The sequence below is a fragment of the Lepidochelys kempii genome, chromosome 6, assembly GCF_965140285.1.
Source record: "Lepidochelys kempii isolate rLepKem1 chromosome 6, rLepKem1.hap1, whole genome shotgun sequence".
Lineage (NCBI taxonomy): Eukaryota > Metazoa > Chordata > Testudines > Cheloniidae > Lepidochelys > Lepidochelys kempii.
This window is the reverse complement of record NC_136385.1, coordinates 25891280-25904390: the sequence shown is the minus strand read 5'-3', so window position 1 is coordinate 25904390 and position 13111 is coordinate 25891280. Positions and strand designations below refer to the sequence as shown.

Here is a 13111-nt window from a genome sequence, read left to right as displayed (position 1 = left end):
TATCATATGCGCATGCGCTACCCAAGCGGCCGCTTCTCTCCCCCACCCCTTCTCAATTGGGGGAACAACGAGCGGAGTTGCGCATGCGTATTACCTTATGGCGGGGAAGGGGGAAATGAAGGCGCGAACTCCCTTGCCGCATGCGCGAGGCTGGAGACCAAAGGTGGTGGGGGTCAGTGACGAACCGCCAGAGGGCGCATGCGTGTTACCTGCCTAGCGGTTCGCTGTTGGAAGCGGCCAAAGCGGGCGGGGTTTGGAGCGGGGGAATCCGTTGTGCCACGCATGCGCAGTGCCGGGTCAGCGGGGCGGGGGCTCGGCTTGCGCTCAGCTGACGCCGGAGCCTTGGGTTGAGAGGGTGGGTTAGCGGCGGCCTGTTCGGGCGCAGAGAGGCGGGTTCCCCCCCCATGGCGACCACCGTCAGCACCCAGCGGGGCCCGGTGAGCAGCCGCTACCCAGGGCCATGGGGGCGAGGGCAGGGTGTGTGCCCCCCCCCCCGGTCTGGGCCCCAGGGGCAGGGTGTCTTCTTCCCCGGTCCCTGTCCCCTCTCGCCAGGGACGTGAGCCCCGGGGGCCGGGCGTCTGCCCTCTCGCCAGAGCCCGCCCGCCCGCCCGGCCAGCGGGCCTTGGGCAGGGTGGCTCCCCGCCATTCATACCCTAGCGTCCGGGGCCAAGGGTGGGGGAGGGCCCACGGGGACTCCCCATTGCCATCACCCATGGTGGGGGGCGGGGAGAGCCTGCCCCTTCTTCCCACCTTGAGAAGGGCTTTTGGGTGCTCTGTGCCCATCATCCGCTCCCCGCGTGGCACACCAGGGATGGGGGGCCTCCGCCTCTTCCCCCAGCATAGCCCGTTAGGCAGGGGAGGCGAAAAAATGACCCGGGGTGGGGGGTGGGGGGGGCAGAGGGGTGCACGGGGTCTGCCCTGCTCTCCTCCCGAACTGAGAAACCTGCTGCTGCTGGGAAGTGAGACGTTAGGGGGCAGCTGTCTGTCTCTGCTGTTTAGGGGTGACACCGGCAGGGTGTGTGTGTGGAGGGGGGGCGGGGGTAGGTGAAACTTCAACCAAAAGTTGTGTGATGATGGGCCAGTTTAGGGCAGCGCATGAGGGTCATCCTGGATTTGATTTGAAACAGCCACTTCCTAGGTGTGTGCACAGGTGACATGTTGAAATGGGCCACTGTCTACTGCTGCCAGTGGGCCTCACCGCTGCTCGATGCTCTGTGACTGCATCTGGTGTAACACATGCCTTAATTCTGTACCCCATTCCTGCACTTTATGTCCAGTGGCAGCACAGGCTAGCTTGGGGAAGACTCATTTTTGAAATTTTATTTTTAATTGAGGATTTTAAATTACTTAACCAAAATATACAGAGACCAAACAGTACAATGAATCTGTGTAAGAGATGCTGAGAGACAAGAAGACTGAGTCATTCCATTAAATTGCTGTACTTAAAGAGCTATAGCTGCCTTTCTCATCTGATGACGGTGATATCCTTTGGGCATCTCCCTAGCTCTTTCTTGAATCATCCCATTTGTATTAGCTGTTTCTGAGTGGCCACTCTTCTTTATATAGTGGGTTTTCGTAATTCTATTTTGTTGGTGAGAACTAAAATCTTTACGCGGAGGGTTTTTTTAACCCTGATTCTTTTGGTTAGAGACCTACGTCCTACCCCTTATTATGAAATTCAATTGTATCTCCTTAGGTTACAGATTTTCTCTTACTAGTTAAAGGTATCTCAATTTGATATTTTGAACGTCTTTTCTCTGCAGCTCTTATAGGCTGGGTTTTTGGGGGCAGGAGATTGAAGTTGGGGAAATATAAATACAATAAGTTTTCTGCTGTCACTTGGTGGTATCAACAAGTGATTTTTAAATGGAATGATCTTTTAAAGTTGTTGGTGTGCAAAGAGATGAAATTGCAATGTCACTTCCAAAATAGTAAATGACAGCGTGTAACAGTTCTTTAAAAGAGAGATTTTGTTATAGCTGTGATGCCAAAAACAACTGCTCAATATTTTGTACAAACCTTGTTCGATCTTAATAGAAAATGGTATTAATCTCTGGTTATTAACTGGCTGAAATATAAAACATGTTTAGTCAGTGTTTGCTATTTGCTGATATCTGATGTTCATTTGTCAGTCTAGAAGTTACTTCATATCTACCTATGTTCTTGATATTTAATGTTTATATCAATGTGCTAAATGTATAACATAGCACTTGTCTGCCGGATTTCAGATGATTTTAAGGAGAAACTATGCTGATAATGTCCCAGTAAGTTACCTGTAATTCAGTGCTATGTATTGATTTAGGCTTTTCTGTACGTATCTTTAACACAGTGTTGTGATTTTTGCCTGACTTATGTAAAACTTTATTTAACTATCACTTTTTATTTGCAAGTGTGAGAACCCCTGGTAAGAGCTCATGCCTTCCTCCCCAGTTTTAACATTCTGGGTTTAGCCATGTAATGTAATCCTCATCCTTCAGAGAAATGACTTGCAATATATAATTAAATGGGCTCTGTTGATTACTAAGGTTGCCCTGTCACTGGAATACATAATTCCCCTTTTTTGATTCTCTTTCCACAGCAAAAGATGCAATTTCTGTATTTCTCTCCTTGTAGCTTGAAGGGCAAACAGCTTCTTCCAAAACTGTACTGGAAGTAAGTAACCACTAAAGGGTGCTAAAGCACTGAACATTAGGTTCCATCCACTCCTATGCTGTGGAGAATGTGACCTTTGTGGTATTAGTTTACCCAAGCAGGAAGAGTTCCAAGGTTCTCAAGTGTGAATGCCTGGCAGCATATAATAGAATTGAATATACTGCCTGCTGACACCAGTCTTTTATGTCCATGCTTCCCAATTTGTAGCTCTCATTTGTACATATTAAGTTACAATCCCAGTCATTTAGCTTATCGGATGATTAAAAACTGAAGTTTCTTCTGACAATCAGTAGCAAATGTTCAGGTGGAATATTCCTGGCTCTTTGCGTACCCTGGTATCTTGACCAATATTCTTCCTTTCACAACAACATAAGTTCTAATATGTGAACTATGGCTGATTTTTAATGGCAGCTGTATTTTTTGTAGCTATTGTATGATCAGTATCTTGCATCTTTAACATGTGTGGTTGATGTGAAAGGTGCTACTAAAAATATTCTGTCCAAGTTAAATCTGTGAGATGAAAATATGAAGTTCATAATTCCTTAAATTGTTCCTTTTTGCAGTCAATTTTGAGTAAAGTGGCAAACAAGTTGATGATGAGATATATCTTCCAGCTATTTTTTCATTCAGAGCTCTCTTGCTAAAGAGGTGCTGCTCTTTCTGAATATTAGCATTTGACTTGCCATCCTCTTATCACGCTCTTACTGGAATGTATGAGGAATCCCTAATTTAACTGTATTGCAAAGGGATATACTTGAACCTGAAATGCCAGTGTACAGGGATGGCAAATGTCCTCTAGATATCCTGCTGCTGCTTGGTCAAGGATCAAGCTTTGAGTTCTGCAGTAAATTCAGATCTCAAAATTTCTAGCTAGAAATGAGTGGAAGCTTACAATGCCTCCATGCACTTAATAATTTTTCATAAAAATATGGTTGAAGCTGTAAATGTTACTTGCTTTTGAGTCACAGTTGTGATATGGTGGTGGTCTCTGTGGTACACTGTTATCACAGAAAATGTGCAAAGTGATGTAGAAAATGCTACTGAGTGCTCATTTACTGAAGAAAAATGCTTTCAGAAAGCTACCCTGATTCACTCAAAGGATTTCTGTTACATCCAGAAGCATTGTCTGTTAAGCAAAAAAAAATTTGGAGGAAAGGAAGAAGGTTTATTGATGTGTGTGCTGATGTAGAAGAATTCAAAACTTGTCAGTGCAATCAGTACTTAAATTCCCAGGATAAGCAGTTCCCTCATGCCACCTCCTCCCCCAACCTCTCCTCCACACACACGCAGACACTGAGGCTAAGTCTACACTAGAAACTTCAAAGCTCTGCCACGGCAGCGCTTTGAAGTGTGAGTGTGGTCACACGTGAGTGCTGGGAGAGGTGTCCCAGCGCTTCTGGTAATCCACCTCCACAAGGGGAATAGCTCCAAGTGCTGGGAGCGCGCAACACCCAGGGCCTGTCAACACTAGCGCTTTAAAGTGCTCAAATTTGCTGTGCTTCGGGGTGATTTTTCACAAGCCCATGCTTTTTTAAAGCAAATCTGGATGTGAATTAGAAGCCTATTCATACATCAACATTTTCCACAAGAGGAAACCGAGGCATAGAGTTTCAATGTCTTGTCCGTGGTCACAAAGTACATCTGTATCTGAACAGTAGAACACAGATATCATGGTGTCCAGTGCTTAAACCACTAAAACATATCTTTTATGGATCATGATACTGGAATAGTAGTTTTGATTTTGATCAAAAGGTTGGTGGGTTTCTTTATTCTATCCAAAAGCTGCAGTTGTTACCCTATGAAGCCAGTCTGGAGATGTCTTCTCTAGCAATACTAAAGCACTGTCACCGCAGTGCTTTAACATGGCTGTGTAGTCGCGGCACCAGCTTTGGGAGAGAGCTCTCCCAGCGCTGGTACACTGTCTACACTCCCACTTTTACAGTGCTGAAACTTGCAGCGCTTGGGTGTTTTTTCACCCTTGAGTGAGAAAGTTGCAGTGCTGTAAAGTGGCAGTGTAGACAAGGCCATAGATATAATGGACCTGATCTAGATGATGTCTGACTCAGTCATCTGTTTCTAAATAGCTGAAAAGACTGATTTGATTGAGATCCTGACTGCAGATATCAAGTTGATCAAATCAGTCATTTCCTTGTCCGTAAACAAGCCTTACGGAATATAGTTGGTCTCTGATCTCATGGCCCAAATAATTAAGTGGTTTGTTCAGCATAAGTAAAATAAAGGCAATAAGTTTTAACTAGTGCCTTTACAGAATATTTTATTGAAAACACCTCCATCCCAAGCTTGTATTTGTGCTGAGAGTGCTTGACCTTTTCTGTTGACCCAAAGTTGGCAAAAGCTGCGAATTCTAGGTGCCAGAGCTGCAAAATGCTGTTTTTTCTCATAGGAATAATTAAACTGAGGTTTGTGAGGACATTTATCCTTTTTCCCCAACAATACAAGGCACTCTCAGGTCATGATTAGTTTGCATGGGCTACATGTAGAGCAGCAATAGGTAGACTGGATATTTCTTTATGTGAAAAGTTGTCGTATAATACTAACTAAATAGCCAAAAAAAGCAAGCCCAATCAAACAAGACCTAATTTGTTAATGCAGAATTAAGGTTTTCTGGTGATAGCTAGTGCCCTTCAGAGAGTCGAGGTCAGCAAAATTCAAACTTCAGAAAAAGATGAAATACATATTTTGAATTTTGCTGAACTCAACTCTGTGGAAGGGCCCATAGATAGGGCCTTACCAAATTCACAGTCCATTTTGGTCAATTCCATGGTCGTAGGATTTTTAAAATTCTATATTTCATGATTTCAGCTATTTAAATCTACGGTTACAACGCTGTTAAATTTCAGGAGTCCTGACCCAAAAAAGAGTTTGGGGTGGGTCACAAGATTATTGTAAGGGGTTTGTGGTACTGTTACCTTTACTTCTATGCTGCTGCTGGCTGCAGCACTGCCTTCATAACTGGGCAGCTGCAGAGTGGTGGCTGCTGTCCAGGAGCCCAGTTCTGAAGACAGGGCTGCTGCCTGCAGAGCTGGGCCCTCAGTCAGCAGCCGCCACTCCCTGGCCGCCCAGCTCTAAAGACAGCGTGAAAGTAAGGGGGGCATGGTATGGTATTGCCACTCTTACTTCGGCGCTGCTGCTGGCGGGGCACTGCCTTCGGAGCTGGGCACCTGGCCAACAGCAGCTACTCTCCGGTTGCCCAGTTCTGAAGGCAGTACAGAAGTATGGGTGGCAATACAGTGCAACCCCCTCCCTTCCTGTCCTAAAATAACCTTGCAACTCCCTTTGGTGTCAGGACCCCCAATTTCAGAAAAATTGGTCTCCCTCATGAACTCTGTATAGTATACGGTAAAAGCACACAAGGGACCAGATTTCATGGTCCGTGACACGTTTTTCAGGGCTGTGAGTTTGGTAGGGCCCTACCCACAGAAACCTTAACTTTATGTTAACAAGATTTTTGTTTTGGCCACTTAATTTTCTAATGGCTTCTTTAAGGGGGGGAGGGGAGAACTTGTTGGTAGGAGTAAATGGTCATACAAAATGGGAAATGACTGCCTAGGAAGGAGTACTGTAGAAAGGGATCTGGGGGTCATAGTGGACCACAAGCTAAATATGAATCAACAGTGTAACGCTGTTGCAAAAAAAGTGAACGTTGTTCTGGGATGTATTAGCAGGAGTGTTGTAAGCAAGACACGAGAAGTAATTCTTCTGCTCTACTCTGCTCTGATTAGGCTTCAGCTGGAGTATTGTGCCTAGTTCTGGTCACCACCGTTCAAAAAGGATGTGGACAAATTGGAGAGAGTTCAGAGAAGAGCAACAAAAATGATTAAAGGTCTAGAAAACATGGCCTATGAGGGGAGACTGACAAAATTGGGTTTTTTTAGTCTGGAAAAGAGAAGACTGAGAGGGGACATACCTTTTCAAGTACATAAAAGGTTGTTACAAGACAGAGGAAGAAAAAAAAAATTTCTTAACCTCTGAGGATAAGACAAGAAGCAATGGGCTTAAATTGCAGCAAGGGAGGTTTAGGTTGGACATTAGGAAAATGGTTTAGGTTGGACATTGTGAGCAAAATACTTGCTAATCTTCTAAAATAACTCCCCATCCTCAACAGACTTTAGGAATATGCCTTCCAGCCTTTTTTTCCAGATTTTGCCCAAGATGGGATTCCAGTTGACAGTGGCAGGGTGAGTCTGGTTCAGAGGACTATTTCTTATCTCTTGAGCTATTCAGCTGGTGTGATGCTTTGAAGGTTAAAAATCCTGTATCCTCCATGTAGTCCAGTAGTCATATGAAAAGGCATGTGAGCCTTAGAACTGTTTAGTGCATGCCTAACTAGAGCAGCAAACTCTTTTTGAAGTGACATTTTATCTTGATTTTTCCCCCAAAGTGCTGGTGGATGCCATGCACTCCACTGGAGTAATGCTTAAACATTTTAGACCTTGCTATGATTTGAGCTCTGGTTTTATTTTTAACTGAGCGCACGCGCACACACATTCAAGAACAACTATTTTATTTATCCTCCAATTTGGGAGCACCAAATTTCAAGTCTGATTAGTTGTACAGATTTTAAGGCTCGGCTGTTCTATGAGCTCTAAACAGTTAGCTATCCTCAACCTTAACCATAGCAGAGCTGTTTTTTGTGCTACAGCTATAATACTTGACACTTCTCTAGACTCTTTCATGTTTGCAAAGAATTTTGAAATATCAAATGAATTAAGACTTTCAACATCCTTATTAGGTAGTTACAGCAGGAACAAGTAAAATATATTATCATATTGTTTAGAAACTAAGGTATAAAGCTTGCACAACTTACAACAGAATTCAGTTTGGATTCAGTCACTATCTGTAACCCTGAAACAGTACTGTATGATGCTGGTTCCTTCTGAATACCAGTAGCTGCAGGTACTTGGAACTTTGAAAGGTTAGAACCTTTCCTGTTTTGAAATTTGATTTTTACAGAATACAGATATTTATAGAGAACATTGAAACACTTGGTTTTTCCCATGCTTGGCAAATATTTATTTTATGTTAAATACCTGTATGCTACCTTTTTCTTAAAAATAAACAATTCAAAACCAAAACAGACTGAGCTTGAGAGAAGCTGCATGGCAAGCATTTATCTTCCTACACCACCTTTAAGAAATTTATTAGTCATGTTGCACCACTCTTTGCCTTGGAACTTTGTTTTTCTCCTGTTACTAAAATACTGAAGTGTGAACAGTTGGTGGCCCTATCTGTACCATGTCTTGAGACCTTGTTACAAAAGTCACTGCCCTGACATGGTTAAAATGCTTTAGCCTTGTAGGTGTAAATGTGCTACTGAATTGTGTTATGACTTTAGATATCAGAATAACTTGATTTTCCTTAATGATTGCAACCACAATCATTTTGGGATATATTAACTGTATCACACTTATCAGAAGCTTTTTGAAATCTGTTTTTAAAGACTGATGAAAAAGAGAAGAGGGAGGTTAGTGGGTCTCTACAGAGACCAATATATTCTGAACTCTAGTTACTAATAAGTAAATCTTCCTTTTTCTAAACTGTGTGTTTAAATCTCAACCATAGTGTTGAAATAACTATGATCAGAATGTCTGTCCTTTAAAAGAAGGCTCCTGCATGATAAATAAACAGTTTATTGAATTAGGTAAAATGGGTCTAAGCAGATTGCTGAATGCACATAGTTTTGAGTGGGCGTGCGGAGCCCCAGGGGCAAGGTTCTCACATGAGTAATTAGAAGGCTGTTTTTTCCAACTGTGACAACATTTCAAAGGTATAATGCTTCTGTTAATTTATGTAGCATAGGCCTCAAATAAGAAACTCCCAAAGTACATTGCAGGTTTTAGATCCAGTTTTCAAGGTTGAGTGCCCAAATCCCCGATTTTGCTACTGAAAGAATCCATAGACACTTAAAAGGACACCCAAATGGGCATTTAAGGTATCCAGGTTTCAGAATTGACCTCTCAATACATAATAGTTGCTTCACCTACCATTCTTTGTCTGTAGCCAGCTTTGAAATGGAAATATGCCATCAATTTTTCAGCCAGCAATACTACATATGCTTAATGAAGAAAATCATATCCAATTGAAATATGAAAGTATGTTTAGTAGAATGTAAATGTTCAGGAATTTGGTTGACTCATTAAAATAGATTTTGAAGTGCAAGAAAATCCAAATTCATGACTGTTCTTTACTAATACCATTTTTCAAACAGACAAATTCACTCTACTGATCAGCTCAATTTTATAAAAATAAAGTTGGTAAGATGTACTACTTAAATTAATCTCTGTACATATGAATTTTCTTTGCTCAATATTTTTAATCTAGAAATGAAAACTGTAGGTGTTCAGTGTTTGAAAGCTTTTCCAGTTCCTCTCAACTTCCGTTACTGTTCTCTGGCTTGTACTCCATATTGTGCATCCTATTTGGGAACTGGTTTCAAAGCACAACATGGACAGCACTCCAACTGTGGATTTTCATTGTGGGAAACAAATGCACTCTGCAAATGATTGGCTCAAAGACCAGCTTTGTATAAACCCCAACAAATTGGGATGGACACAGACAATGTGCAAGTCAGTGCCAAGCGGACAACAGAGAGGATTTTGTAGTCAACAGCTTGCTGGTGAAACATGGAGTGTGCTGGATGTTACAGCATCTCTTAAACAGCATAGGTTAAAAGATGAAATCAAAACATCTTGGTTTTTTTACAAATGGAAGGAGTAAGACTTAAAAATGGAGATTATTATGGGGTCTGCTGTTTTGGTAACTTCACAGGTGAGGGTTTACAGGGATACTTATAACTTTTCCCCCTCTTGTGTCCCAGGAGCCAGAGGTGGGGAGAGAGGCCTCAGGTTTCCCAGCCTCCCCACACAGTGGGGACAGGGGAAGCCCACTTCTGGCCAGGGCTTCCCAGTATATAGCAGGAACAGCTGACCAAGAGGGTAGTGGGGATTTTCTGCCCAGACTAGAACAGCAGCAGCAGCAGCAAAGGTCTTTGTTTTCAGGGACTGGTCTTGGTTCTGGATTGGCATGGGGTAGGAGAAGAGAAGGATACAGTATATTTCTAAGTGTTTTCAAGCCTACCCACACTACTCTTCTAAAGCACATGAGCAACCTGAATTGTGCCTTGTAGTGACACTGTTGGGGGGATGGCAAGAAAATCTAAAGTGTTTTTTTAATCAGTTTAATCTAATTTGGGACCTCAGACACTAAAATGACTTAAGCCTAACCATGGTACTGCATGGTGTTACTACAAGGCACACTTAAGGATGTTCGATGCGCCAACTCTGCATTTCCCTACTGTAACATGTTAAGGTAAAACTTAAAAGAAATCTGAACTTTGAGTTCCATAGGTTTATAATGTCTGGCTTGGGGATAACTGCAGTATTTCTATACTGTATTATTTTACTGACACTCTTAACTATAAATCTATTTTAATATAGTTTTTTGTCTAGGAATTAATGTCAGTCCTTTCAAACGACTGTACCACCTGCTTTCCATTATTGATTGTGTGTATCGCTGTAGCACCCAGAGCCATCGCTCAGGATTGGGGAATTTACTATGCTGAGTGCTGTGCAAGCAGGTACTGAGGCCTAGTTCTATAGTTAAATGTTTTGCCAGTATACATATATCAGTCCAATATAGTATTCTAGCAAAACCCTCCTCGTGTAGATACAGTTTATACAAGCAGATGGGTGCTTTTGCTGGTATAGCTTATCCTTTTTTGCTAGCCAAACAAGCTATACTGACAAAAGCACTCTTATACTGAGTCTACACTAGGGCTTTTGCCAGCATAGAAATGTTACAAAAAATCACACACATACTCCTGACTTTTCTGTAGAGGCAAAAGTTCCAGATCCTGATCTGGCCTAAAACAGTACTTACTGCAAATTGAGAACAGGTGAAACCCAGCACTAGTGCAGTTTTTCTACATCAGCCAGAATATTTTAAGGCTATAGGTCTTCAGTTTCTTTGGTAGCTTGTTCTAGTTGCTAGGAAATATGAAATAATAAAAAAATATATCTGGCTTGATGAGCTGGCACTGAGGGCAACTGTCATGTTACATAGAGACTAATCTGAGTTGTGGTGAAAGATTTTCAGTTCGCGCCCTGTAGCACTGACTCCTTTTTAATGGAATCCGTTTATATTAACCCCACCTTAAAACCAAAGAGCTAGCTTGATCTAATGATTTATGATAAATTCCATCTTTCCCTGTTGCATAGTGATGGGAGAAATTTTTTGGACTGTACAGCTGGGTATTTTCAAAGGTGGTGGTCTCCTAGTTCATAACACAAGAACTAGGAGTCACCAAATGAAATTAATAGGCAGCAGATTTAAAACAAACAAATATTTTTTCACACAATGCACAGTCAGCCTATGGAACTCCTTGCCAGAGGATGTTGTGAAGGCCAAGACTATGACAGGATTCAAAAAAGAAGTAGGTAAGTTCATGGACGATAGGTACATCAATGGCTATTAAGCCAGGATGGACAGGGATGGTGTCCCTAGCCTCTGTTTGCCAGAAACTGGGAATGGGTGACAGGGGATGGATCACTTGATGATTATCTGTTCTGTTCCTTGCCTCTGGGGCACCTGGCACTGGCCACTGTTGGAAGACAGGATACTGGGCTAGGTGGACCTTTGGTCTGACCCAGTATGGCCGTTCTTATGTTTTATATTGAAAGCTGGACTGAGAGGTGAGTAATGGGAACAGATTTTACATTGGTGTTTGAGCGTTAAGAATATTTGTTTGTTACCATGTCTGAATAGTAAATATGGATTATTGCTAATTTACCTGCAGTGTATGTCTTGCTTTCTAAAATCAGGCTAATGTTAATAAAAGTAGACTTATACATGACATAGGATAAGGCAAATCTCTTTCTTTAAAGGAACTGTAATCATATTAGTTCTGTACTAGTAGCTTTAGTATGACAGCCCTATATATTTCTGTGGGGCTAGCTGGAGCCCTTGTTAGGGCTTGCTGACCAGGAAAGTTGACTGGCAAGCCATTTGGCACTAGTGGTGGTATAGTAGGGAAGTTTCGAGTGCATAGGACAGAGTGGTATGGATTCAATTCCCTCTTACATTGCTGCGTAGACATACCTCAAGCCTAGGGTTAGTGGGACTTGAGTCAGCTTGAGCTTGAGCATCTACATTGCATTTGAAACCTAGGTTAAGGATTTTCTGACCTGTGCTCAAACCTAGGGTTCTGATATCCACACTGCAGTGCACAGACCTGAGTCCAAGTAATTCTGTCCGGAGTTCCTAAGCCCCCAACTCCTCAGTGTCTAAACTTTAGCCCTATGACTGTGTTGCACTGTGGGAAAACTCTCCTGCCCACCCTGTTTCCTAACTGTGACAGTGCCATTGATGGAACTCAGGTGCCCATAAGGAGCACATGAGTACATAAGATGCATAATTAGCTCTTTTGGTGGCTGTTTGAGTAGAATGACTGCAATTTGAGAAGGCTTTATACCGAACTACCATCCAATCTGAGAAATGGGTTCTCCATATCAAGGCTGAGTCACATCGCCAGGAAAATACCCATGTGCACCTGCTCTGGAGATAATTAGAATGTCTGTCTCCAGGGCCATCAAACTATTAAAATGAAACTTTGCAATTTGTAATTTTTAAAATGATCAATGAAGGTGTTTTTTGTTTTGGTTGTTTTTTAATTTATTTTTTCTTTGTTTTGAAGAATGACATAAATTGTAGGTTTCGGAGGAAACACCCAGACCCAATCTGGCTGCTGCTGGCTGCAAAGCAGTCAAGTGCATCCCCCGGTACCCCCAGGGATCCTTTATCCCTGCAGCTGCTGCACTGGCAGAAGCAGGGATAAGGAATCCCCAGGAGGTGGGGGAGGGGGGAGTTTTGGGACGGACTCCCACTCACTGTCCTCACAGTGCATGTAACCTCAAGTTAGGGTTACCACCTGGCCAATATTTGCCCGGCCTGCCCATTTTTTTGTACGAATTCACCAGTTGCCAGAAAAATAATTTAATCTGCTGTTTTTTTATGTGGGTTTAAAGATTTGCATTATCAGGATACACTGTTAAAAATTTCTGTATCCAGGCAAAGATGCTGCAGTGTTCCCACTTCTGCAGTTTAAGAGATCAAAATTGTTGAAAATACAGCAGCTGTATGCTCACCAACAGTCAAGTGCACTGCACATATGTAAAAGAGAGGGTTTGAGTCAAGCAAGAGTGAGGAGAATGAGATGTTATCAGTCTTATCTATATGTGTTATCTCTTTAGATACTATAAGTGGCTGTTGAGGGGGGGGGTTGTGGAGTTGCCTTGAGGTTGTGGGGGGGGGGGCTTGTCTTGTGGCAGGGGGGTGCCTTTTTGCATTTCAAAGGTGGTAACCCTAGCCCCAAGGAGGGTAGATGGGGCCCAGGAACAGAGAGCAGAGTGGCACCGGAGCGGTTGCCCTGCAGGGAAGGGGA

The 13111-nt window shown here is 42.7% G+C and overlaps 1 protein-coding gene across 2 annotated transcripts in view; it reads left to right on the top strand.

Annotated features, from left to right (window-relative positions):
* The first annotated feature begins 300 nt into the window (after positions 1–300).
* TOLLIP (toll interacting protein) overlaps positions 301–13111 on the top strand; it is a 58176-nt gene continuing 45365 nt past the window's right edge. For both annotated transcript variants that reach the window (XM_073347201.1, XM_073347200.1), the window contains exon 1: positions 301–437. In XM_073347201.1, the coding sequence (XP_073203302.1) occupies positions 405–437 (33 nt within the window). In that variant the 5' untranslated portion in view covers positions 301–404. The remainder of the gene's footprint in view (positions 438–13111) is intronic.